General features: G+C 33.5%; 3 protein-coding genes and 1 long non-coding RNA gene across 5 annotated transcripts in view; 3 read left to right on the forward strand and 1 right to left on the reverse strand.

Moving 5' to 3' along the window:
• The window catches only part of cysu (peroxidase homolog), a 175,574-nt gene that overhangs the window by 12,540 nt on the left and 136,305 nt on the right, over window positions 1-26,729 (reverse strand). For both annotated transcript variants that reach the window (XM_075302269.1, XM_075301804.1), the window contains 2 exons: window positions 381-769; window positions 125-298 (listed from right to left, as the gene is read on the reverse strand). In XM_075302269.1, the coding sequence (XP_075158384.1) occupies window positions 125-298; window positions 381-769 (563 nt within the window). The remainder of the gene's footprint in view (window positions 1-124; window positions 299-380; window positions 770-26,729) is intronic.
• Window positions 10,974-11,255, forward strand: LOC142219505 (uncharacterized). The gene is made up of 2 exons (XR_012717609.1): window positions 10,974-11,153; window positions 11,210-11,255. It is a non-coding gene; the product is annotated as an uncharacterized LOC142219505 (long non-coding RNA).
• LOC142229386 (tomoregulin-1-like) lies at window positions 13,050-13,496 on the forward strand. Its single transcript, XM_075300259.1, has 2 exons — window positions 13,050-13,304; window positions 13,373-13,496. Exons 1-2 carry the CDS (start codon window positions 13,124-13,126, stop codon window positions 13,408-13,410), a joined length of 219 nt encoding a protein of 72 aa, XP_075156374.1. The 5' UTR covers window positions 13,050-13,123; the 3' UTR covers window positions 13,411-13,496.
• LOC142230252 (vasotab-TY2-like) lies at window positions 17,673-18,173 on the forward strand. The gene is made up of 2 exons (XM_075301176.1): window positions 17,673-17,967; window positions 18,039-18,173. Exons 1-2 carry the CDS (start codon window positions 17,784-17,786, stop codon window positions 18,086-18,088), a joined length of 234 nt encoding a protein of 77 aa, XP_075157291.1. The 5' UTR covers window positions 17,673-17,783; the 3' UTR covers window positions 18,089-18,173.

Here is a 26,729-nt window from a genome sequence, read left to right on the forward strand (position 1 = left end):
TACAATCTCTATAATCTCAATTCTGGTCGTAGATGACATTCCTAATCTTCAATGACATACCAAATCCAATTCAAATTCATAAACCACTACCCAAATTATCTCACCTCACACCCGGAAAACTTACCCAATCTACAGCCAGGTCTAGGTGAAGGGAAACCTCGAACAAAATCAATACATTTAACATTGAATAGACGATAAAAATAATCATCATCGGGAACACGAATTTCATTACAATAGGGATGCTTCAAATGTAATGGACGTTTACAACATTCCTCGGGATCATTACGATTGATGGGATCTGTAAAGAATGAAAGAAAAACCCACAAATCAATATTCAATTCAAGCCATTGGCTTCCCAAACTCTCTGAAAACCAACATACCCAAGGGTGTGCCTGTTAGGGTGAAATCGTGATCCATAAATTGACCCCAAGCTATGACCATAACGGTACCAGCATGATCATGATAACCATCATCTGGATGCATTGTACGCGATACCACACGTGAGAAAGGCAAATCACGGCCAGTTACTGAGATACGTGGTGCATTAATGCCATCCGCATAAAGGGGCCCAATCAAACGTTGGAATGGTGCCATAGCTGCTCCCCATGTGGGATGTTCGATGTTATTGCATAAACCATCGAAACGCCTGTATTTACCAGGACGGCATTCAACGCCAGAGAAAAATGGTGGGCATACCTCACGTATCAACGTCTTGGAGGTGTCAATGGTGGGCAGGCCTTTTTCAATTTCTTCATACGATAAACCATAGCTGCAAAAGATAAAATATTGAGGGAAATCAATTAACATCAATTACGATTAAAATTATACGAATGGCAGAAAAATGTTTAGTAGCATAAGTCTTGAAGTCAATTATTTATACCGTCCACCATGCCATACATTCCTATGGTTCAATATAAGATTTGGTCTGTGGGGCGAAAAATAATGGATGTGGTGGGCAATATTACCTGACTCTTAGGTTTTGTATGAAGCATAGGGAAAATATCCTCATCTGCCCACAACATAGCATCTTTAAGGTAGATTATATTGTAATGAGCTATAACCAGACTCTGAAGGCAAGCAAAGCGTAATTATTAACAGCTCCTAAAAGTATGCTATAAGATTTTTTATACCAATAAATTTTAAAAACCTCCACAATTCTATACGAAGTATAAACAATATTATATTTATGAAAGGGATCTAAATCCAATTTAGATTTATTATAGTTCATGAAAACTATTACTATTATTAGTTTTTTTTTCTTTACTTTCGTTAAATAAACTGCATTTAAATGAAAGAGGTAAAAGTTATACACAAATGAACATACACAGAAAAAATTAAAGTTTTAAATTTGAGGGCTCAAAATTTACACAATAATAAGGACAAATTTCATTAAAATAATGACAACTTTATTAAAAGAAGGTTTATAATCTTTGCTTAAAAAATATTAAACTTAGGATACAAAGTGGATGGAAATTTGCGTCCATCCGTTAAAGTCGTATGTCTTTGAACTAAGTCAAATTTTCCTTAAAGAAAAACATTTTCCATTTAAAGGAATTATCTTTAAATGTACTTAAATATTTGTTCTTTCGATTTAAGAAAAAAAAAAACACTTCAACTAAAGGATAAGACTTATTTTGAGGATTGTACCTTTGGTTTAAGTTTTGTTTTTTTTTTTTGGGGGGTATTAAGAAAACATTTTTTAGTTTGAAGTATCTGTTATAATTTGGTATTTTAAACTGACATTTGTTTGTACATGAATAGCTTTTTAATATATAACAAAAATATAATAAAAATTCCATAAATGAGATCTATATCCTAGTTTTAATTTTATTGATAAGATTTAAAGCAACATAGGTCCCTTAAGAAATATATTCTTATTATTTTTTTTTTTTATATATTCTATTGCTCGCAAGCAATACCAAAATCGTTAAGGGAAGGTCAAAATCTTTGCGAAATACTCAAAATAAATCTTAGCCTATATTTGAAGCGTTTTTATCTGTTATCTAAAGATTCAATATCTTAGTTAATTTAATTTATTTTTAAATTCAAAATGTTTTTCGTTACTTTAATAGAATTGTGTTTTACGGAGGGACGCAAATTTCCAAGATTCGTATTATAATTTAATAAAAAAAAATTAAAAGCGAAGATTATAAACATTCATTTTATTAATATCTCATGAATGTATATATGTGTCCTAAAATTTACTGTGGTATCACAATGGACTGAATAGTCTAAGTGAGCCTGAAATCTCGGGTTGCCACTATACCTAACCTAACATATGATGAAAATTACAATGTAATTCAAACTGAATTTTTACATCCACAAACATTTCTTCTTAAGAAAATCACGAGATCCTCCATCAATTTTTTTAACTTCCGATGAAGTTGTTTTATATTGTGCCATTTAAAGTCAATATTGAAATTCTAGTCAATTAAATGCCACAAAAATACAATAGAAAATCAATAAAAAAAAGTATAAAAAACAGTGAAAATAATTAAAAATTTCACCCCGGCGGGGATTGTTCAGTTGACCTTTTCACATTCAAGGAAGTTCTTTTGAGAATGTTTTGCATATTACGAGAATTTCTAATTTTTTGTTGACTTTAACCGGAAAAATATATTTATACAAAAATATTTTGCGAGAATAACAAATTAAAAATGATGTGTAACATAGAAAAATAATGTTTTAGAAAAATAAATGATGAAAACTTTACCGCTGGTGAGATTTGAACCTGCTTTCTTTATTATTACATTAATACCAGGGTTGGCCTGTCACAAACTGTGACTTTTGCGACGGTATAATACGTATGTCGCAAAAGTCGTAAACCTACTGTAGAAAACCAAATTTTGAATAGAAGAAATCCTGAACATTTTTTAATTTAGTTTGACAGCATTCGCTGTGAGTTTCTGCAGAAATTTGTGAAAGTATTCCCATGGTCAAGCCTATTTTCTTAGGTGGTATCGAAATTCCCATTGGTGAGTGTGCAAAATACCTTGGGGTTATATTAGACAGGAGACTGAACTTGAAAGCTAAGAAAGGACGAGAAAATCCACGGATACCCTGTACTCGTGCAAAAGGCAATAGGGAAAATGGGACTAAAACCGAAAATTGTGAATATTCCTAAGAATTGAAACTTCTTCGCACATACCATCGTCTCGCATTCGCTGCCTAGCTGACGCGACTAAAGTATTTTCAGTTTGCGACTTTTTTTACTTTTTCTACATTTACGACACGTATGTGACGTTTACGACGTTTACAACTTTACGACAGTCGCAAACCTAAAAAAGTTTGATACAGACCATCTCTGATTAATACTAATAAAAACAAGTATAAACGGCCGTAAGTTCGGCCAGGCCGAATCTTATGTACCCTCCACCATGGATTGCGTAGAAACTTCTACGAAAGACTGTCAGCCACAATCGAATTACTTGGGTTGTGATAGCTTAAATAGTTTCTAAATTGTGTATTAGTCCATACGTGGTATACATTAGACAAAAAAAAGTATGTGTAGGTAAGTCTACAAATAATTACGAATCGATATGGACTTTTGCACGGTACGTAGGGAGCCAGAATTGAAATATCGGGGTCGCTTATATGGGGGCTATATACAAATATTGATATGGACCAATTTTTGTGTGATTGGGGATCGATTTATCTGAGGGCTATATATAACTATAGACCGATATGGATCTAGTTAGGCATGGTTGTTAACGGCCATATACTAGCACAATGTACTAAATTTCAACTGACTCGGACGAAATTTACTCCTCCAAGAGGCTCCAAAACCAAATCTCGGGATCGGTTAATATGGGGGCTATATATGATTATGGACTGATATGGACCACTTTTAACATGGTTGTTAAATATAATATACTAACCACGTACAAAATTTCAACCAGATCGGATGAAATTTGCTTCTCCAAAAGGCACCGGAGGTCAACTCTGGGGAACGGTTTATATGGGTGCTATATATAATTATGGATTGATATGAACCAATTCCTGCATGGTTGTTGGATACCATATACTAACATCACGTACCAAATTTCAACCGAATCGGATGAATTTTGCTCTTCCAAGGGGTTCCGGAGGTCAAATCTGGGGATCGGTTTATATGGGGGCTATATATAACTATGGACCGATTTCGACCAATTTTTGCATGGGAGTTTGAGGCCATATATTAACACCACGTACCAAATTTCAACTGAATCAGATGAATTTTGGTCTTCCAAGAGGCTCCGGAGGTCAAATCTGGTGATCGATTTATATGGGGGCTATATATAATTATGGACCGATATGGACCAACTTTTGCATGGTTGTTAGAGACCATATACTAACACCATGTACCAAATTTCAGCCGGATCGGATGAAATTTGCATCTCTTAGAGGCCTCGCAAGCCAAATCGGGGGATTGGTTTATATGGGGGCTATATATAATTATGGACCGATGTGGACCAATTTTTGCATGGTTGTTAGAGACCATATACTAACACCATGTACCAAATTTCAGCCAGATCGGATGAAATTTGCTTCTCTTAGAGGCATCGCAAGCCAAATTTGGGGGTCCGTTTATATGGGGGCTATACGTAAAAGTGGACCGATATGGCCCATTTGCAATACCATCCGACCTACATCAATAACAACTACTTGTGCCAAGTTTCAAGTCGATAGCTTGTTTCGTTCGGAAGTTAGCGTGATTTCAACAGACGGACGGACGGACGGACGGACGGACGGACGGACATGCTCAGATCGACTCAGAATTTCACCACGACCCAGAATATATATACTTTATGGGGTCTTAGAGCAATATTTCGATGTGTTACAAACGGAATGACAAAGTTAATATACCCCCCATCCTATGGTGGAGGGTATAAAAACATCTCGAGAAATAGTTAAAATGTTATACTTTGGTGTCATATTACGATTATATTAATGATTCGACGCTTCGTGTCTAATGACGTTTGTGCTGATTGTGCTTAGGCTTTCGGATATGGTGCCAAGAGACACAAGTTCAACTCCTGGTGTGGGCGAAAAAGCTTTTTAAATTGGTAAAAAAAAAAAAAACAAAATAGAAAGTGAAATTGGAGAATAAAAATGTTTTTAGTTTCTTTTTTAAATTTCATTATTAAAATTAAATTCTAAGGGACAACATCTAAAATAATGCAAAGCATTAAAAAACGGTGTACTTCCTTCCTATGACAATCCCATGTAAAATTCATTGGAGATGATCCAAGTTTACACTACTTACTGATCACAGATGGGGATTCCAAACTACTTTTTGGAAGCTCTTTGTTTTGCTGGGATACGATACCTACACCGAAAGAATTTTCTTCGCAAAGAGAACGAAAATTTTCGTTAAAAGTACGAAATTCGTCATTGTTTTACGAAGAAAAGTTTTCCAAATTTTTCGTAGTTTGTAAGAAACAACTTCGACTTTTTATGAAAAAGTTTCATACTTTTTATGAAACAATTTCGTTCTTTTTATGAAATTGTTTCGTACTTTTTACAAAATTTTTTCATACTTTTTATGAAATTGTTACGTACTTTTAACGAAACAATTTCGTACTTTTTATGAAAAACTTTCGTACTTTTTGTGAAAAATGTTTGAACTTTTAGGAAAACAATTTAGTCAAAAGTTTGAAAAATATCATCACTACTTTACATCTTAAGTTTTTGAATATTTTTAGTTTGGTTGCACTGAAAAAAATATTGTGGTGAGGTCAACGATTTCATGTCTTTAAAATACGAATGCAAATTTAGCTTAGCACGGAAGACGCAATTCTCTACTATAAAGTTTTTTTCCTTGTTCAAAAGTCGATAAACTTTTCAATGAAGTCGTATTATCCTTATAATTAAGTGATTTCACTTAAAAATGGGTATCATGACATGAAAGAAAAACATTTTGGGCTAAGGTCAACTTGACTTTAATAATTCAGAAAAATTCTTTAAATTTAATGAAATTGTCTTTAAATTTGTTGCCTTTTTGCATCTTGACTACAAAGCAAAAAATCGTTCAAATATAGGACATATTTTTCAACACTTCATTTTAAAGGTCAACGATTTCATGTCTTTAAAATACGAATGCAAATTTTGCTTAGCACGGAAAACGCAATTCTCTACTATAAAGTTTTTTTCCTTGTCCACAAGTCGATAAACTTGAAACATATCATAATTTCTACTGGAAGTCAAGTTGTCGTTAACTCGTTTTTAAAGGACTTTGATAGCATATGAAGAAAAAAAGCTGAAAAAGCGAAAAATTAAAATTTGCTTCCTAGAAGTAAGTACATAAAATCCAAATTTAAAAGGGAATTTTGTCTTAAAAGTATCCTTACTTGTATTCTCCGCTTCTTTGGCTCGGAATCAATACCAAAATTTTTAAAGTAAAGACAAAATCATTGGAACCGGGCATGCTTTTTTTCAGTGTGCTTCACTTTTATTCACAGCATTCTGTCACCCAAATGAGAAGTAGCATAGGCATACATTAAAAAATTGAATAAAGGAATACACTCAAGCACATTATCAAACACAATTTTATGTCGCGAACGGAAATTTCACAATTTAAATGAAACTTTTTCGTTATTTCAAAGAAAATGTTTCATTCTTTTTATGAAGAAATTTTAACTCAGAATGTTTCGTAAAATATTCACAAATTCGTAAGAACTTCTTCACAAAACCCATAAAATTTGAAGAAAGTTTCGTTAAAAGTAGAAGAAGAGTTAATGTATAATATTTTGTAGACGTTTCGTATATGTGTGATATATTCTTCGTAAAATTTACGAAAATGGATTAAAAATTGCGTTGTTTTAATGAACAATTCACGAATAATAGTTAATGAAGAATTTTCGTAAAATTAATAAAGAGAGTTCTTGCGGTGTATATAAATAAAAACAAAAAATATATTTCTAGGAAAATGTGACGCTCTTTGCTACCACTATTTTAAATAAATTTGTTACTTTATACAAATTCCTAAAAGTAAAGCTAAGAGCCTGAAAGTGTTAATGAGCCTTTTTTGTTTTTCATAAATTTTGTTTTGCTGAAGTATGTTATAATTTCTTGTAGGCCTTATTTGTATAATAGACAAATCGATAATTTCATAATCGAACATTCCAAACATTCTCCCTTCAAATATAAATCTTGTATTCTTTGTTCAATCCAACTCCACATAACATGACCAAAAAAAGAATAATCCCAACCATAGTTTAACACTTTTGTCAAGCAATTTAAATTTTTGTCAAACCATATCTGTCACAAAAAAAGAACTTAACAAATGACCAAAAATTTATAATCCAAATGTATTACCTAAATATTGCATATACAAATTGCTGCACATTCTACTACTAAGCATAATTTTGTTTCCTGCGTTTGGTATAAAAAAATACAGAGTATTAAAAAAAATCACCTTTTGGTCAAATACTTCAAATCAGCCTCATTTGTTTTTGTGTTAACTTATATGGCCTCCATGAAACTGGTTTAGTTTTTCATCATTTTCTAGAGGAAAAAAATCGAATTTATTTCTTATACATTTTGCAATTAGTCTCGATTATTTTACCACAGCAAATTTTGGTCAATTTGCTTTTCGATTTTGTTATTTCATTTGATAGATTTTTCGGTAATAACTTGGTCAACAGTTTAAGTAAATTATGCGTTTAATTTGTACCGTTAAGAAATCAAAGCTAATGGTGTGTCTTACTTTTTGTGTTGTTATTTAGAAGCAGGCTAATTAGTTTTATATTCAAGAAAAGAATAAGAATATATAAGTATATATTATAAAATAATATATAAGTATATTTTTATACTTATATTTTAAAGTTATCAGACCCTATAGAATCCAATTATACCTAGATTTGTATAAAAATTTGCAGATTTAATTGATACTCTACACTAAAAAAAACATGCCCGGTTCCAAAGATTTTTTCTTTACTTTAACAATTTTAGTATTGATTCCGAGCCAAAGAAGCGGAGAATACAAGTAAGGATACTTTTAAGACACAATTCTCTTTTAAATTTGGGTTTTGTGTACTTGCTTCTAGGAAGTAAATTTTAATTTTTCGTTGTTTCAGCTTTTTTTCTTCATATGCTATCAAAGTCCTTTAAAAACGAGTTAACGACAATTTTATTTTCCAAATTCAAACTCGACTTCAAGTAAAAATTATGCTATGTTTCAAGTAAAAAAGTCTTTAAAATAAAGTGTTGAAAAACATGTTCTATCTTTGAACGATTTTTTGCTTTGTAGTCCAGATGGAAAAAATACAACAAATTTAAAGACAATTTCATTAATTTTAAAGAACTTTTCTGAATTATTAAAGTCAAGTTGACCTTAGCCCAATATTTTTTTCTTTCATGTTATGATATCCATTTTGAAGTTAAATCACTTATAAGGACAATACGACTTCATCACATTAGAAACGGTTTAGTTTTGTCTCATCTGACCATTTAACTTATTTCCAATCATCAACGACCCAATATTTGTGGGTCCTACTAGTAATTTTCTATTTAGTGAAGATTGCAAAAAGTGAAAACATGTACTCGGGTTTGTTATCCACTGTATATATGGGAGCTATATCGAAATCCCAAATGATCTTTTTGGATCCGGAAGTGGTGCAAAATTTACGCAGAAACGATGCATTTAACATGGGCTTGTCATAGGAAAGAAATCCTCCATTTCAACAGCCGCTGCACTGAATTTGCATCACTTTTTTAGGTGTGATCCAAATTCAATGTTTTGGATGTAAATTAAAAAATTCTGTGATATTCGTCAAATAAATAATTTTTAGAATTTTTTATAATTTTTAATGGATTCTAACACTTGTCGGAAACGTTTGACCTAAAATATTTTCAAAAATTCACAATTTTTTCAGATTTCAGACATTTAAATGTTTTGTACCATTTTATGAATTCTTACTCTGTTTTTAACCTATTTGAAACAAAAAAAGTTAAAATTACCCATTAAAAGTATGAAAAAAAAAAACAAGACATGACAAATTGAATTAAAAGAACTTCCTGGGTAGTTAAAATAAAGAACTTCATTGGGAGTGCATCTTCTGGAAGTGCTTTTAATGTTGTGCCTGTGGAAGAACTTCCAAATTTTTTTGCTGGGATGTGAACCGATATCCATGATTTTTTGCACATATGCTATAGAAGATTAGAGTAAGCCCGCTTTGAGTGAGATCGGTTAATAAATAAGGGTTTTATGGCCACATTTTGTAAAATCGAGCAATATACATATTTGGGAGCTATAGCTACATCTGAACCAAGTTAGATGGTAGTTTGCAGCTTTGGTTTATATTAAAGAAGATTACCTTGTGCTAAATTTGAGTAAGATCGGTTAATAAATGAGGCCACCATGGTCAAAAATATAATTATTAATGTGGGTATTAAGTTCGAGGTTAGCCGCTAAAATCGTCATTTTTCACGATTACTTCTCTTTAATAATCCATTCTAAGGAATACAAACTTTGTGAAAATTTGCTTTGGGATATTCCCAATCAAGTTATAATGAAATCTGCAACAAATATGTATAATTTTATGACTTTTTTTTACTGCTTTAGTTTTCACTTTAGTGAAAATCAGCCGCTAAACTCGAACTTAATACTCACCTTTAGGGGAAAAAATTTTCAAAATCAGGCGAAACATATACATATATATGGGAGCTATAACAAAATATGAACTGATTTGCAAATACAGTTAGTACTACACACAAAAAAATTTGTTTCTGATTCAATCACGAAATTAATTAATCCAATTATTTTTTTAATTGAAGTGTCTTCAATCACAGGAATGACAGTATCAATTAAAAAATTAACAGTATCAATTAAAAAATTAATTGATTCAATTAAAAAATTAATTTTTGTGATTGATTTTTGTTTCAATTAAAAAATTTGTTGAATCAATTAAATTTTTAATTGAATATTTTTTAAAACTCATTTAACATTTTAATTGGAAAATTTTCCGTGATTTTTTTTTTTTTGTGTATAAAAGAAAAATCGGGCGATGCATATATATGGGAGCTATATCTAAATCTGAACCGATTCGATAAAATTTTGTACTCTTGAAGAATGGTGAATTATATTACTTTGTGCCAACTTTTACAGCAGTCGGTAAGCGAAATAAAATGGATCTTAAGCGTCGTTTCATAACTGTTGATGAGACATGGAACCACCACTATACTCCAGAGACAAAAGAACAATCCAAACAATAGACTGAAGCTGGAGGAAGTGCCCCAAAGAAGGCAAAAACAATTCAATCGGCTGGTAAGGTTATGGCAACGGTTTTTTGGGACTTCAAAGGTATTTTATTGATTGACTATCTGCAAAAGGGTAAAACAATAAATTCAGAGTACTATTTCAACCTTTTGGGAATAAGTAAATGTACAAATTCGAGGAAAAGTCCTGGCTTACAACACAAAAAAAAATAATTTTTCATCAAGACAACGCACCAGCGCATAAGAGTGTTTTAACAATGGCTAAAATCAACGAATTAAAGTACGAGTTGCTTGAACATCCACCTTATTCTCCTGATTTAGCTCCCAGTGACTTTTACTTGTTCCCAAATCTAAAAATATTCCATGCTGGCAAGCGTTTTACCTCAAATGAAGATGCAATTACAGTTGTAAACCACTATTTTGAAGACCTTGAGAAAACTAGTTTAATCAAGGGATAGAATTGCTAGAAATGCATTGGACTAAGTGTATTGAAGTTTCAGAAGATTATATTGAAAAATAAAAATATTTTTTAAAAATTGACTAGTCTCTTTCATTGATAGGCTAAGATGTTTCCGAACCGCCCTCGTAAGATTAATCACCTAATAATTGACAAAATACCTTTTGAGTCTTTTTAGACGAATTGCTTCACGCAATCGAGGCATAACGCTCAAATAATATTCCTAATTGACAGTTTGGCCTTATGGAAGGAATTCATAGAGCGATATAAATCCGCGAAGTTTATATTTGAAATTAATTAATTAAAATTAATTGAACATTATTATACAAAATGCGTTTCTTTATTGTCTTCATTGCCATATTGGCACTTATGTGCTCCTCGGTAAACAGCCACAGAGGCAAAAGGGAGACCAAACCGCTATGCGCTGATTTGAATAATGGATCTGTGCCCTTCGACAACGATTGTATTATGGAATAATGGACTTGCGTTAGAAATGATCGTACGTTATTTTTATTCTAATCGCTATCGTATAATGTGTAACTCTATTTTTTTCAGCTTGCAAAATTATTGGCTTGAAGAGTGGCGCTTGTCCCTACTAATATTTTAAATAAACTCAAACAAATTTCGAAATTATTTCAGTGAAGTATCAAATATGAAACTTCAGGATAAATGTGGTAAAAAATAATATATATATATTTTTTTTTTTTTTAGTATATGCTATATTTATGACAATGGAAACCAATAACTTTCCAACAGATAACCACGAAACACTAGTTTACACAGAAAATTTGATGAGAGGTGACTTTTTTATATATTTTCATCTGCTGAATTGTAAAATTAAGGCTAAAGATTTATGGAACTGTTTGAACCAACAAAGAACCACACTTGAACCTTCTATAAAAAGCGTTTACATTGATAGCCGGCTTATGCCGAAATAAATTCGTACAAACATATCTCCTGTCCTTTGCCAACTGCACTCAAATCATCGATTTGAGTGCAGTTGGTTGGGTTTATTTTGAGCGTGCTTCCTCTTTTTTCATTCGTTTTGTTATTGTTGGTTTTGTTCTTTAATCATTGTTTTTGTTTTTGATTTCAGCTTAAAACCATAAATTTGACAAACATTATTTTCCTCTGTTGGTTAAGCTACACTTCTAGTTTAGTCAATCAATGGTTTTAAGCTGAAATCAAAAACAACAACAATGATTAAAGAACAAAACCAACAATAACAAACCAAAACGAATGAAATAAAATTTTAGTAAAATTTTCTATGGAAATAAAATTTTGGCAAAATTTTCTATATAAATAAAATTTTGACAAAATTTTCTATAGAAATAAAAGTTGAACAAAATTTTCTATAGAAATAAAATATGGACAAAATTTTCTTTACAATTAAAATTTTTAAATAAATAAAATTTTCACAATATTTTATATAGATATAAAATTTTGACAAAAATTTCTAGAGAAATAACATTTTTACAAAATTTTCTTTGCAAATAAAATTTTGATAATATTTTCTATAGAAAAAAAAAATTTAATTTTCTATAATAATAAAATTTTGACAAAATTTTCTATAGAAATAAAAGTTTGACAAAATTTTCTATAGAAATAAAAGTTTGACAAAATTCTCTATAGAAATAACATTTTGACAAAATTTTCTATAGAAATAAAATTTTGACAAAATGTTCTATAGAAATAAAATTTTGACAAAATTTTCTATAGAAATAAAATTTTGACAAAATTTTCTATAGAAATAAAATTTTGACAAAATTTTCTATGAAATAAAATTTTGACAAAATTTTCTATAGAAATAAAATTTTGGCAAAATTTTCTATAGAAATAAAATGTTGACAAAATTTTCTATAGAAATAAAATTTTGACAAAATTTTCTATAGAAATAAAATTTTGACAAAATTTTCTATAGAAATAAATTTTTGACAAAATTTTCTATAGAAATTAAATTTTGACCAAATTTTCTATAGAAATAAAATTTTTACAAATTTTTCAATAGAAATAAAATTTTGACAAAATTTTCTATAGAAATGAAATTTTGGTTATTATTTTTTGCCACGACCCAGTATATATAATTTATGAGGTCTTAGAACAATATTTCGATGTGTTACACACAGAATGACAAAGTTAATATACCCCCATCCTATGGTGGAGAGTATAAAAAAAAAAAACAAAAAATGCTAAAAACACTGCAATATTTGATTGATACCGATAACAACAACAAATACATACTTAGTGAATCGGATTGTTATCAACTAACTAGAGGTGGAGTTCAATGGGAAATAGACAAGCCCTAGTACCAATCACCAAAGTGTTATCAATTAATATGGCCTAAAAACAAATACGCGTTTGTCTATTAAACTGAATTCGTTGATAGTAAAATGTTTGACAATTTATTCTAGTAATTTTAGTAGTTCAAACAAATCGTATATTTTCGCAGTAAATTTAATTTCGCACAATATGCAATTCAAGGAAATTTTTATTTTTATTGCTCTAACCTTATTTGCCACAGTTTATGGTGCCTGTGTGCCTGAATGTCCATTGGATTATAGTCAAGTATGTGGACAATTACCAGATGGTAAAAAGGTTACCTATGTTAATTCATGCAGAATGAGATTTGAAGCCTGTAGGACTGGCAAAGGTGAGTATGAGAGGTGATTTTTATTATAAAAAATTTTAAAATTTAGTTTTTTAAACAAAATTTTGCAGATATTATTCAAGTGAACAGAGGACCTTGTAAGAAGTAATACACGGGAGATAATGGTTAATGGTGTTGTATGTGAAGATGTTACTGGTTATATTAAATTCTACAAATGGAAAATTTAATGCAAAATTGTTATTTTTTTCTGGTATCTTAAAGTACACTCGATATTTCCAATACGTGATATACACAAAAAATGTTAGTATACAAGGGTAGCCGGAAAAACAAATCGTTACTTGGATGATTTTTTTGGCCAAAAACTATATCTGACAGAAAATTTGGCTTTGCTGAATCTGTATGCAAGAATTTTCTTTGAACACATTTCCTCGGGGGACAATACGAGGAGGCAAAAATCCTCGTATTCTCCCTTTGACCAAGAAATTCACCTGTATCAAATATCAACCAGTTTGGTCAAGTAAGAATGAGTTAACGTGGTAAGGTGAACGGTCCAGTATACTAAAACCCTTGTTTTTAATTTACTTCATGGAAATTATTATGTTTTAGTTGCAATCCCTCCAATATGAGAAACTTTACTTGACTTTAATATTTTTTTTTTGTGCGTTAGTTAAATGAACGAAAAAACAGCGAAAAATTATACACGAATGAAGCATAATAGATTTAAATTCGTATTTCACAAAAAATAATACAGAATTTCTTAAAATTTTATCACAAATGTGCTCATCATGAACTCTGTATGACACTAAAGAGATTTTTGCAATTGCAAATTCCAATTTTTTATATTTTTTTATCTTTTATTTTTGTCATTCCGTTTGTAACACATCGAAATATCGACTTCTGACTATATAAAGTATACATATCTTGATTATTCTATGACTATATAACCATGTTCGTCTGTCTGTTGTAAAAACGCTATAGCCTATAATAATGGCGCTTTCGTCCTGAAATTCGCTACAGATTAATTTTTGGTTGCAGGTAGGTCATGTTCGAAGAAGTGCCATATCAGAGCAGGTTTTAATATAGCCCCGACTGCCCGATTTGGTGTTTTGGGTCTCTAAAAACCTTAGCTTTTATCCGATTTTCCACAGGTAGAAATCTGGGGTAGTTTTTATACAATTTTCTAGAAGCCCAAGAACTCCCGAATTAGTATCTTGGTTTTTTAGAAGCCGTAGTTGTTATCAGATTTTCCAGAAAGCAGAAATCTGGAGTAGTTTTTATCCGATTTTCATGAAAGTCAAAATCTGGAGCTATTTTAGGACCACAAATAGGAGTGCCGAATGTGGTGTGTATCGGCCCATTTGACTTCTTGGACTTCTAGAAGTGACACTTAAAATTGATTTGTAGAGTTTTTTAGGACCACAAATAGCTGCGCCAAATCCGATTGATTTCTTGGGCTTCTAGAAACCGCAGTTTTTATTCGACTTTCCTGAAAATGGATATCTAGAGGTGGATATCACAAGTTCGTGTGTCGAATGTGGTAAGTATGTCCAGGTTTTGGTATAGGCCCAATATAGACCGGTCTCCCGATTTGAATTTTGGGCTTCTGGAAATTCAATTTTAATCGATTTTCCTGAAAATTGACAACTAGAGGTATTTTAGGTCCGATAGTTGTTCCGAATATGGTGGGTATTGGGTTTTATCCTATTTCCTTAAAATTGATGTAAAGGGTGATACGGTCAAAATTTGGTCAATATAAACTTGACGTATTTCTTTCAATTTTGCATTTAAAAAACCTGAACACCCCTCATATTTTGATTTTGGAATTCATTCTTCAGTTGTCAAAATGCCGTCCAAGCAAGAAGAGCAGCGTATCAAAATTTTGCTCGCGCATCGCGAAACTCCGAGCTACTTGCACGCAAAGCTGGCAAAATCGCTAAAAGTTGCCAAATCAACCGTTACAAATGTAATTAAAGTGTTTGGGGAACGTTTGTCGACAGCCAGTAAGTCTGGATCGGGGGGAAATCGAAAACCGGAAGCCGCTGAGACCACAAAGAGAGTTGCCGGTAGTTTCAAGCGAAACCCTAACCTCTCTCTCCGAGATGCCGCAAATAAGCTGGGTGTATCGTATACAACCGTGCATCGACCCAAAAAAACGAGCCGGACTATCGACTTACAAGAAGGTAGTGACTCCAAATCGCGATGATAAACAAAATACGATGGCCAAAGCGCGATCCCGGAGGCTGTACACGACGATGCTGACGAAGTTTGACTGCGTGGTAATGGACGACGAAACCTACGTCAAAGCCGACTACAAGCAGCTTCCGGGACAGGAGTTTTATACGGCAAAAGGAAGGGGAAAGGTAGCAGATATTTTCAAGCACATAAAACTGTCAAAGTTCGCAAAGAAATATTTGGTTTGGCAAGCCATCTGTACGTGTGGCTTGAAAAGCAGCATTTTCATAGCTTCCGAGACTGTCAACCAAGAAATTTACGTGAAAGGGTGTTTGAATAAACGTCTGCTGCCTTTCCTGAAGAAACACAGTTGTTCCGTACTGTTTTGGCCGGATTTGGCATCTTGTCATTACGGTAAAAAGGCCATGGAGTGGTACGCCGCCAACAACGTGCAGGTGGTTCCCAAGGACAAGAACCCTCCCAACACGCCAGAGCTCCGCCCAATTGAGAAATACTGGGCTATTGTAAAGGGGAACCTAAAGAAGACCAAAACAACTGCTAAGGACGAGCAGCAGTTCAAGGCAAACTGGCTTTCTGCGGCGAAGAAGGTGGACAAGGTGGCTGTACAAAATCTGATGGCAGGTGTCAAGCGTGAGGCCCGGCAATTCGGATTTGGAAAAGCGAAAGCCTAACTGAATATTTTTCCTGAATTTTATACTAATTGAACTTGAAAAAGAAATTTAATTTGATTTTTTAAGTAAACGATTTCACCGATTTACACGCGTTTTCCCTTGACCAAATTTTGACCGTATCACCCTTTATAGACGTTTTTAAGGACAATGTGTTGTGTGCATCGGCCCATGATTTGGTATAAGCATCATCTCACATCTCCCGATATGACTTCTTGGGTTTCTGGAAATCCCAATTTAACCGATTTTTCTGAAAATGTATAATTATAGATATTTTTGGTCCGAAAATAGTTGTACCATATATGGTGGGTATAGATCCATGGTTTAGTATAGCTTCCATATAGTCCAATCTCTCATTTTTTCCAATTTGCCTGATATTAACCACAAATACTTGTGTCGAATTCAGTTTTATCCGTCGATTATTTAGTAAAGGCTCCATATAGACCAATGTCCCGATTTCACTTCTTGAGGGAATAGAGAGCACACTGTTCATCCAAATTGCTCGAAAATAAAAGTACAATTTGCAGGTTTTACATTTAGAATAATGAGGGTAAAAATCTACCAAATTAAGATTTCAAATCAAAGCTTTATTGCATCATTTTCATGCAGACTTACACAAGATGTTTAAGATTTTTCTAAAAATCAAAGAAAAATGGTTTCTCTAAATCTCTATATGTTGGAGATTTAGAGGAAAGCGTATCATTTGAACCGATCTTCTTCCATATGGAAAAGGGCTTTCTATTATATTTGATTCATGGTGATGGGTAAGATTCGACTCGGATTTGGTGAAACATACTTTCCTAATTAGATCTCTTGAAAGTGAACTGTTCTTCATAAAGTTGATTAACCTAGATTCTATAAATTTGTATAGGATTAGCATATAGGTCTGATGGACCATTTCAACAATTATATTCATATACGGTCTCGAGACAAAATCAAAATCAAATCAGGTCTACATGGGGCCCATGTTTAAATGAACAGCGAAGTTTACCAATAACGGTCCATATGAGGGCTATATCGAAATATGAACCGATTTAAACGTTATTCGCCATACTTCTTTGTGACTAAAAAATAAATATAGATTACAAATCAGATGAAAATTGAGGCTTCTATATTTTCAAGAGTTTATGTTATTAGTTGTAACCTACTGGGACTCTACTAGGGTAAAACAAGAAGTTCATATATTTCGAATATGGATAAAAGGCCTCAAAATGCATTTAACAATTGTCGAAGTTCATAAAGAGAACTATCATATGGATTCACTCACAAATATAAAGTTCTCTTTGTCCTTCCCTAATATAGCGCCTGTATAATTTACATCAATGACCTGATGAGATTTTGTTATCTTATGTTAAACAAAAATCTTTTTACTTTTAGAATCATTGAACTTTGAACAAAAGTTGTATACAAATTGATTTACTACAATCTCCGCAACTTAATAGATTCTATGTAAATATACAATTACTTTGGGATTTTCCAACTTGCATAGATTACAATGTAGCCGGGCTAGTCTAAAACCTTATCTCGTCATATTGACATACTTGCATTATTCAATATTGAATTAGTGTCAAAAAGATTTTGCTATAAAATCTCCAACTGTTTTACGATCACACTACAGTATTCTTGGATTACTCATCTCATTTGGAGATTAATAGACGAAATGCGATTTTTCGGAATATTCTTAATTTCATTGATGATCATCTCATTGGTTTTAGCCGGGGATCCATGTTCGAGGCGCTGTAGTAGAGAATTTGATCATGTATGTGGTAAATATCCAGATGGTCATTCTGAAACATTTTCCAATCCTTGTGTAATGGAAATGATGGCATGTGAAGAAAAAACAAGTAAGTAAATGAATCCATTCGAATATTTAGATATGTTTTTATATTATCATTACTTTTTTCTGACATTTTAGCAATTACTGAACTACATAAAGGTTTTTGTGAACGTGAAGCTTTAGAATAAGTTCTTATAATATAATTTCTTTAAAATTAAAATGAATTGGACATAAGAACATAATTTACAAAATAAAAGATAATTTTTATAGGTTTTTGCGTTGGCTCTTGATTTGGTGTGGAGGAGAGTATTATAAATCCCTATATAGATTTGTTTGACCCAAGAAGTTTCCGACAAAAACGTCTGTGTGGACTATTTTGTACTCAGTACTAAGTTTATTCCCTTATAACGTTGGTATTATGTACAGCAAACAGGTGCATCGTATTAGTTCAAACAACTTTAGCTTTATGTGTTGGGTGGGCGTAGTAATTCGTTATATTAATTGATAATTTTATTTCCCTCTAGATTGCCACATCATGTATATCAGTACGTCCTCAAATAGTAATTAAACAGCTTTATATACGGCTCCGAAAGGGGGTATCCTCCGCGCGGACATCGATTACATGCCTAAAATATTTCCACCCACGTTATCTCTTGATAAGAGTGATTGTTTTACATAAAAATTAAAAACTATAACCTTACCCAAAAAAACAGCGGCTTTCCAACGAATAGTGGAACTTGAGACTTTAATAAAATTGTCATCGGCAAACCCTCGGTTTCGGTCTGTATTTCAGTGTAGATATTTTCGGATCTCGGACAAACCAATTCTACCTTTAGTATAGTTGGATAATTCCGGATGGACGTAGTTCATTGGAATTAATTACTTTAAGGAACTTCGGGAACTAGTTCCAGCTCTTTTGATTTTCTAGTTCAACAGTTCCTTCTGCTGGCTTATATGGCTTGCGAAATATTTGCCCGTTACGCTATATGAAAACTATATCCAGCTATTAGACATATATTTACATAGATAACGAAATTGAACAAGTATATACGGCCGTAAGTTCGGCCAGGCCGAATCTTATGTACCCTCCACCATGGATTGCGTAGGAACTTCTACTAAAGGCTGTCATCCACAATCGAATTACTTGGGTTGCGATAACACTTGCCGATGGCAAGGTATCGTAAAACTTTTTAACACTGTCTTCTAAATTGTAAGTTAGTCCATAAGGGGTATATATTAAACAAAAAAAAGGCCGATTAAATACGTATATAATTCAGTTTGACAAAATTTTCTATAGAAATAAAATGTTGACAAAATTTTCTATAGAAATAAAAACTTGACAAAATTTTCTATAGAAATAAAATGTTGACAAAATTTTCTATAGCAATAAAATCTTGACAAAATTTTCTATAGAAATAAAATGTTGACAAAGTTTTCTATAGAAATAAAATGTTGACAAAATGTTCTATAGAAATAAAATGTTGACAAAATTGTCTATAGAAATAAAATGTTGACAAAATTTTCTACAGAAATAATTTTTTTACAAAATTTTCTATAGAAATAAAATTTTGACAAAATTTTCTATGGAAATAAAATGTTGACAAACATTGATATAGAAATAAACTTTTTACAAAACTTTCTATAGAAATGGAATTTTGACAAAACTTTCTATAGTAATAAAATTTGACAATTTTTACATGGCTGTTAGAGGCCATATACTAACGAAATGTACCAAATTTCAACCGTATCGGATGACTTTTGCTCCTCCAAGAGGCTCCGGAGGTCAAATCTGGGGATCGGTTTATATGGGAGCTATATATAATTATGGACCGATGTGGACCAATTTTTGCATGCTTGTTAGAGACCGTATACTAACATCAAGTACCCAATTTCAAACGGATCGGATGAATTTTGCCCCTCCAAGAGGCTCCGGAGGTCAAATCTGGGGATCGGTTTATATGGGAGCTATATATAATTATGGACCGATATGGACCAGTTTTTGCATGGTTGTTAGAGACCATATACTAACATCAGGTACCAAATTTCAACCGGATCGGATGAATTTTGCCCCTCCAAGAGGCTCCGGAGGTCAAATCTGGGGATCGGTTTATATGGGGGCTATATATAATTATGGACCGATATGGACCAATTTTTGCATGGTTGTTAGAGACCGTATACTTAGACCACGTACCAAATTTCAACCGGATCGGATGAATTTTGCTGCTCCGGAAGGCTCCGCAAGCCAAATTTGGGGATCGGTTTATATGGGGGCTATACGTAAACGTGGGCCGATATGGCCCATTTTCAATACCATCCGACCTACATCAATAACAACTACTTGTGCCAAGTTTCAAGTCGATAGCTTGTTTCGTTCGGAAGTTAGCGTGATTTCCACAGACGGACGGACAGCCGGACAGACGGACAGACGGACGGACGGACGGACATGCTTAGATCGACTCAGAATTTCACCACGACCCAGAATATATATACTTTATGGGGTCTTAGAGCAATATTTCGATGTGTTACAAACGGAATGACAAAGTTAATATACCCCCATCCTATGGTGGAGGGTATAAAAATGAACTAAGGAACTATGCACTAATAGAAAAAATTACGTTCCATAGTCGTGAACGGACGGTGACAAAATGGAACGGAAACGTTCACAAAAAATCTAATCGGAATGGTCACAATTTCGTCCACGAGCGTTCACGATTTCATGAACGGCATTCGTTTTTCTTTGGCCATGAAAAGTCTTAAAATAATCGTTAGACGTTATTATGGCAACTCCTCGGTGGTGCAATGTGCTAAGGCGACTGTTAACGCATATGGTGCAAAAAACACAGGTTCGAGTCACGCTAGCGGAAATCATTTTATTAATTTTGTTTATAAAGTCGTAACCATAACGTTTTCAGATCATGAACGCTGGTTGTTGTTTTGACAACGCATGGTGTCAAGTTATCGCTGTCAGATTGACACCGTCTGTTCTCAGTTTGACACCACATGTGTGTTGATTCACTTTCATGAACAAATGGTTTTGAAATGAGCACGCCGTGCATGATTTTTTCTATGAGTGTGAAAAGGAATAAGTTCCCTTTACGGAATGTAACTAAAAGGAGCGATCAATTAAAGGAACTATAAATCCCAACTCTAACTTAGAGGAGTATAATATTCAATGATACTTCAGCGTACAGTTCAAGAACCGAAGTTGTAGATATATTTTCACTCACAGATGATTCGTTCGACAGACCAATCCCTAAGATTTTGTCCCTGCAGTTTAATCTCAAAATTTTTGGTTTACTATTCAAACATTGAAGACTGCAGATTAATCATTGCGGTTCAACCACTGACACTTTGTTCAGTAGTTGAAACAGTTTATTATTCGGCAGCTGAGTTTTCAGTCTCCAGTTAAATCACTGCGGCTTCGGTCTGCAGTTCATTTACTGGGACTTTAGGTTAGGTTTACTTGCAGTTTGATATTTCGGGCTCACTTAGACTATTCTATTCATTGTGATCACTTTGGACTTTGGTATTTTTATTCCATCTCTGGGTATCCCAGCAAACAAAATTGGAAGTTCGTCTAAAGGCACAACTTTAAAAGCAAAAATGTCCTCCGAAAGATGTTCTTTATTTTACCTACACAGGAAGATCTTGTAATTCAATTTCAATTTTTGTAAGACCCTTCTTCATATTTTTAGTGAGTAATTTTAACTTTTTTTGTTAATGCATTAAAAATCATAAAAAATTATAAAAATTATTTTATTGGCAAAATATCACAAAATTTTGTAATTCACATCTAAAACATTGAATTCAGATCACACCCTTAAAAAGTGATTCCAATTCAGTGCAACGGCTGTTGAAATGGTGGACATCCGTCCTATGACAAGCCCATGTTAAATCATTGCTCCTGCGCCAATTTTGCACCTCTTCCGTATATACACGCAAAAAAATATTTCTTTCCTCCCAAACGAAATTTTAGACAAACAAAGTTCGTTTCTCATTTGCTTTTCGCTGTAAGGAAGTGTATTTGGAAGAAAAGTATATACTTTTTGTGATAAACGTTTATTCTTTTCCAGGATGTAAAAACCATTTCATAAAGACTAACTCAAAAAAAAATTTTTCTGGCTAATTGCATTTTCCTTCACATCTTTCTCACTTCCACGAAGATTTTTAGTTCTTAGCACCTTTTTCTGTAATACAAACAATGTAGAAGAAATTATACGATTTTATAAATTTTTAAAATTTTTTTACCTTTCGCCTGGACGGAGAATCGAACCGCGGACCATGCACTTTGTAAGCCAACACACTAGCCACTGAGCTATGTACCTGTTATGGTCATCAATAGATAAATATCCATATAAGTTATATTTATATAGCATAGCTTGCGGCGCCCACGAACCGAATAAACAAAGTTTATTTAACAGAAACAAACATTTAGTTTGGCACCGTGGAGCAGTGGTTGCTACGTCTGACTCTCATGCCAAGGGTCGTGGGTTCGATCCCTGCTTCGACCAAAGTTTTTTTTTTTTTTTTTTTTTTTTTTTACATACATTCTACATATGTTCGGAAGATTCCGAAAAAAATGTTCAACATTACATTGTACTATATTAAATTTTGAACTGTAAAATGTGTTTTATTAAAGACCAAAAGTCAGAAAAGAACAGTGTTTGATATAAACGAAATGGACTCTGTTGTTGTTTCAAAAATAACTTTTTTATTGAAAAAATAAAAACTTTGTAACAAACGAATTTTTTTGGTGATAAAAGTTTAAAATTTTCGAAGCAATTCAAAAAACTCTAACAAAAGAAAAACGTTTTCGGTACACGTTTTCCAAACGTTTTTTTTTTCTTTGCGTGGAGATGTGCACGTGAGTAATATTTTACTCACGCTCACGCACACTCACGACGGAAAAATCTTACTCACGCACGATATTGTTTGGTAGGACTCACGCTCACGCACACTCACGAAAAGAAAATTTGTATTCACGCACGACTCACGCGTGAGTCACAAAAATTTTCGTGAGTCACGACAATTTCGTGTCACGTACACACCTCTACTTCCGTATCCAAACAGAACATTTTCACTACTTTTTGTCGACGCTGTTTTTGCTGAAATGATTTACAGTTCGTTCAATAAGAGTTTGTTTGAAGTTCCGGAATGAAATTCAATCACTGGGGTTTCGATCAAATGTTCAATCTCTGTGATTTCCCCCTCCAGTTTATGCTTTCCTCTACTGTGGAAATGCTTAGATCGGTCTACAGTTGAAACAATAGGGCTTCGACCAACTGAATTCCTGTATTTTGGATAAATAGGACTTTTGTCCGCAGTTAAAAAACTTTGGTTTAGCAGGCTGTTAAATCATTGAGTTTCAGTCTGCAGTTTCATCCGTGATGCTTTGGTTGGCAGATCAATGAACGGATCGGATGAATTTTGCCCCTCCAAGAGGCTCCGGAGGTCAAATCTGGGGATCGGTTTATATGGGAGCTATATATAATTATGGACCGATATGGACCAGTTTTTGCATGGTTGTTAGAGACCATATACTAACATCAGGTACCAAATTTCAACCGGATCGGATGAATTTTGCCCCTCCAAGAGGCTCCGGAGGTCAAATCTGGGGATCGGTTTATATGGGGGCTATATATAATTATGGACCGATATGGACCAATTTTTGCATGGTTGTTAGAGACCGTATACTTAGACCACGTACCAAATTTCAACCGGATCGGATGAATTTTGCTGCTCCGGAAGGCTCCGCAAGCCAAATTTGGGGATCGGTTTATATGGGGGCTATACGTAAACGTGGGCCGATATGGCCCATTTTCAATACCATCCGACCTACATCAATAACAACTACTTGTGCCAAGTTTCAAGTCGATAGCTTGTTTCGTTCGGAAGTTAGCGTGATTTCCACAGACGGACGGACAGCCGGACAGACGGACAGACGGACAGACGGACGGACGGACGGACATGCTTAGATCGACTCAGAATTTCACCACGACCCAGAATATATATACTTTATGGGGTCTTAGAGCAATATTTCGATGTGTTACAAACGGAATGACAAAGTTAATATACCCCCATCCTATGGTGGAGGGTATAAAAATGAACTAAGGAACTATGCACTAATAGAAAAAATTACGTTCCATAGTCGTGAACGGACGGTGACAAAATGGAACGGAAACGTTCACAAAAAATCTAATCGGAATGGTCACAATTTCGTCCACGAGCGTTCACGATTTCATGAACGGCATTCGTTTTTCTTTGGCCATGAAAAGTCTTAAAATAATCGTTAGACGTTATTATGGCAACTCCTCGGTGGTGCAATGTGCTAAGGCGACTGTTAACGCATATGGTGCAAAAAACACAGGTTCGAGTCACGCTAGCGGAAATCATTTTATTAATTTTGTTTATAAAGTCGTAACCATAACGTTTTCAGATCATGAACGCTGGTTGTTGTTTTGACAACGCATGGTGTCAAGTTATCGCTGTCAGATTGACACCGTCTGTTCTCAGTTTGACACCACATGTGTGTTGATTCACTTTCATGAACAAATGGTTTTGAAATGAGCACGCCGTGCATGATTTTTTCTATGAGTGTGAAAAGGAATAAGTTCCCTTTACGGAATGTAACTAAAAGGAGCGATCAATTAAAGGAACTATAAATCCCAACTCTAACTTAGAGGAGTATAATATTCAATGATACTTCAGCGTACAGTTCAAGAACCGAAGTTGTAGATATATTTTCACTCACAGATGATTCGTTCGACAGACCAATCCCTAAGATTTTGTCCCTGCAGTTTAATCTCAAAATTTTTGGTTTACTATTCAAACATTGAAGACTGCAGATTAATCATTGCGGTTCAACCACTGACACTTTGTTCAGTAGTTGAAACAGTTTATTATTCGGCAGCTGAGTTTTCAGTCTCCAGTTAAATCACTGCGGCTTCGGTCTGCAGTTCATTTACTGGGACTTTAGGTTAGGTTTACTTGCAGTTTGATATTTCGGGCTCACTTAGACTATTCTATTCATTGTGATCACTTTGGTATTTTTATTCCATCTCTGGGTATCCCAGCAAACAAAATTGGAAGTTCGTCTAAAGGCACAACTTTAAAAGCAAAAATGTCCTCCGAAAGATGTTCTTTATTTTACCTACACAGGAAGATCTTGTAATTCAATTTCAATTTTTGTAAGACCCTTCTTCATATTTTTAGTGAGTAATTTTAACTTTTTTTGTTAATGCATTAAAAATCATAAAAAATTATAAAAATTATTTTATTGGCAAAATATCACAAAATTTTGTAATTCACATCTAAAACATTGAATTCAGATCACACCCTTAAAAAGTGATTCCAATTCAGTGCAACGGCTGTTGAAATGGTGGACATCCGTCCTATGACAAGCCCATGTTAAATCATTGCTCCTGCGCCAATTTTGCACCTCTTCCGTATATACACGCAAAAAAATATTTCTTTCCTCCCAAACGAAATTTTAGACAAACAAAGTTCGTTTCTCATTTGCTTTTCGCTGTAAGGAAGTGTATTTGGAAGAAAAGTATATACTTTTTGTGATAAACGTTTATTCTTTTCCAGGATGTAAAAACCATTTCATAAAGACTAACTCAAAAAAAAATTTTTCTGGCTAATTGCATTTTCCTTCACATCTTTCTCACTTCCACGAAGATTTTTAGTTCTTAGCACCTTTTTCTGTAATACAAACAATGTAGAAGAAATTATACGATTTTATAAATTTTTAAAATTTTTTTACCTTTCGCCTGGACGGAGAATCGAACCGCGGACCATGCACTTTGTAAGCCAACACACTAGCCACTGAGCTATGTACCTGTTATGGTCATCAATAGATAAATATCCATATAAGTTATATTTATATAGCATAGCTTGCGGCGCCCACGAACCGAATAAACAAAGTTTATTTAACAGAAACAAACATTTAGTTTGGCACCGTGGAGCAGTGGTTGCTACGTCTGACTCTCATGCCAAGGGTCGTGGGTTCGATCCCTGCTTCGACCAAAGTTTTTTTTTTTTTTTTTTTTTTTTTTTACATACTTTCTACATATGTTCGGAAGATTCCGAAAAAAATGTTCAACATTACATTGTACTATATTAAATTTTGAACTGTAAAATGTGTTTTATTAAAGACCAAAAGTCAGAAAAGAACAGTGTTTGATATAAACGAAATGGACTCTGTTGTTGTTTCAAAAATAACTTTTTTATTGAAAAAATAAAAACTTTGTAACAAACGAATTTTTTTGGTGATAAAAGTTTAAAATTTTCGAAGCAATTCAAAAAACTCTAACAAAAGAAAAACGTTTTCGGTACACGTTTTCCAAACGTTTTTTTTTTCTTTGCGTGGAGATGTGCACGTGAGTAATATTTTACTCACGCTCACGCACACTCACGACGGAAAAATCTTACTCACGCACGATATTGTTTGGTAGGACTCACGCTCACGCACACTCACGAAAAGAAAATTTGTATTCACGCACGACTCACGCGTGAGTCACAAAAATTTTCGTGAGTCACGACAATTTCGTGTCACGTACACACCTCTACTTCCGTATCCAAACAGAACATTTTCACTACTTTTTGTCGACGCTGTTTTTGCTGAAATGATTTACAGTTCGTTCAATAAGAGTTTGTTTGAAGTTCCGGAATGAAATTCAATCACTGGGGTTTCGATCAAATGTTCAATCTCTGTGATTTCCCCCTCCAGTTTATGCTTTCCTCTACTGTGGAAATGCTTAGATCGGTCTACAGTTGAAACAATAGGGCTTCGACCAACTGAATTCCTGTATTTTGGATAAATAGGAC

Source organism: Haematobia irritans, chromosome 1 (assembly GCF_050003625.1).
Source record: "Haematobia irritans isolate KBUSLIRL chromosome 1, ASM5000362v1, whole genome shotgun sequence".
NCBI classification, from domain to species: Eukaryota; Metazoa; Arthropoda; class Insecta; order Diptera; family Muscidae; genus Haematobia; species Haematobia irritans.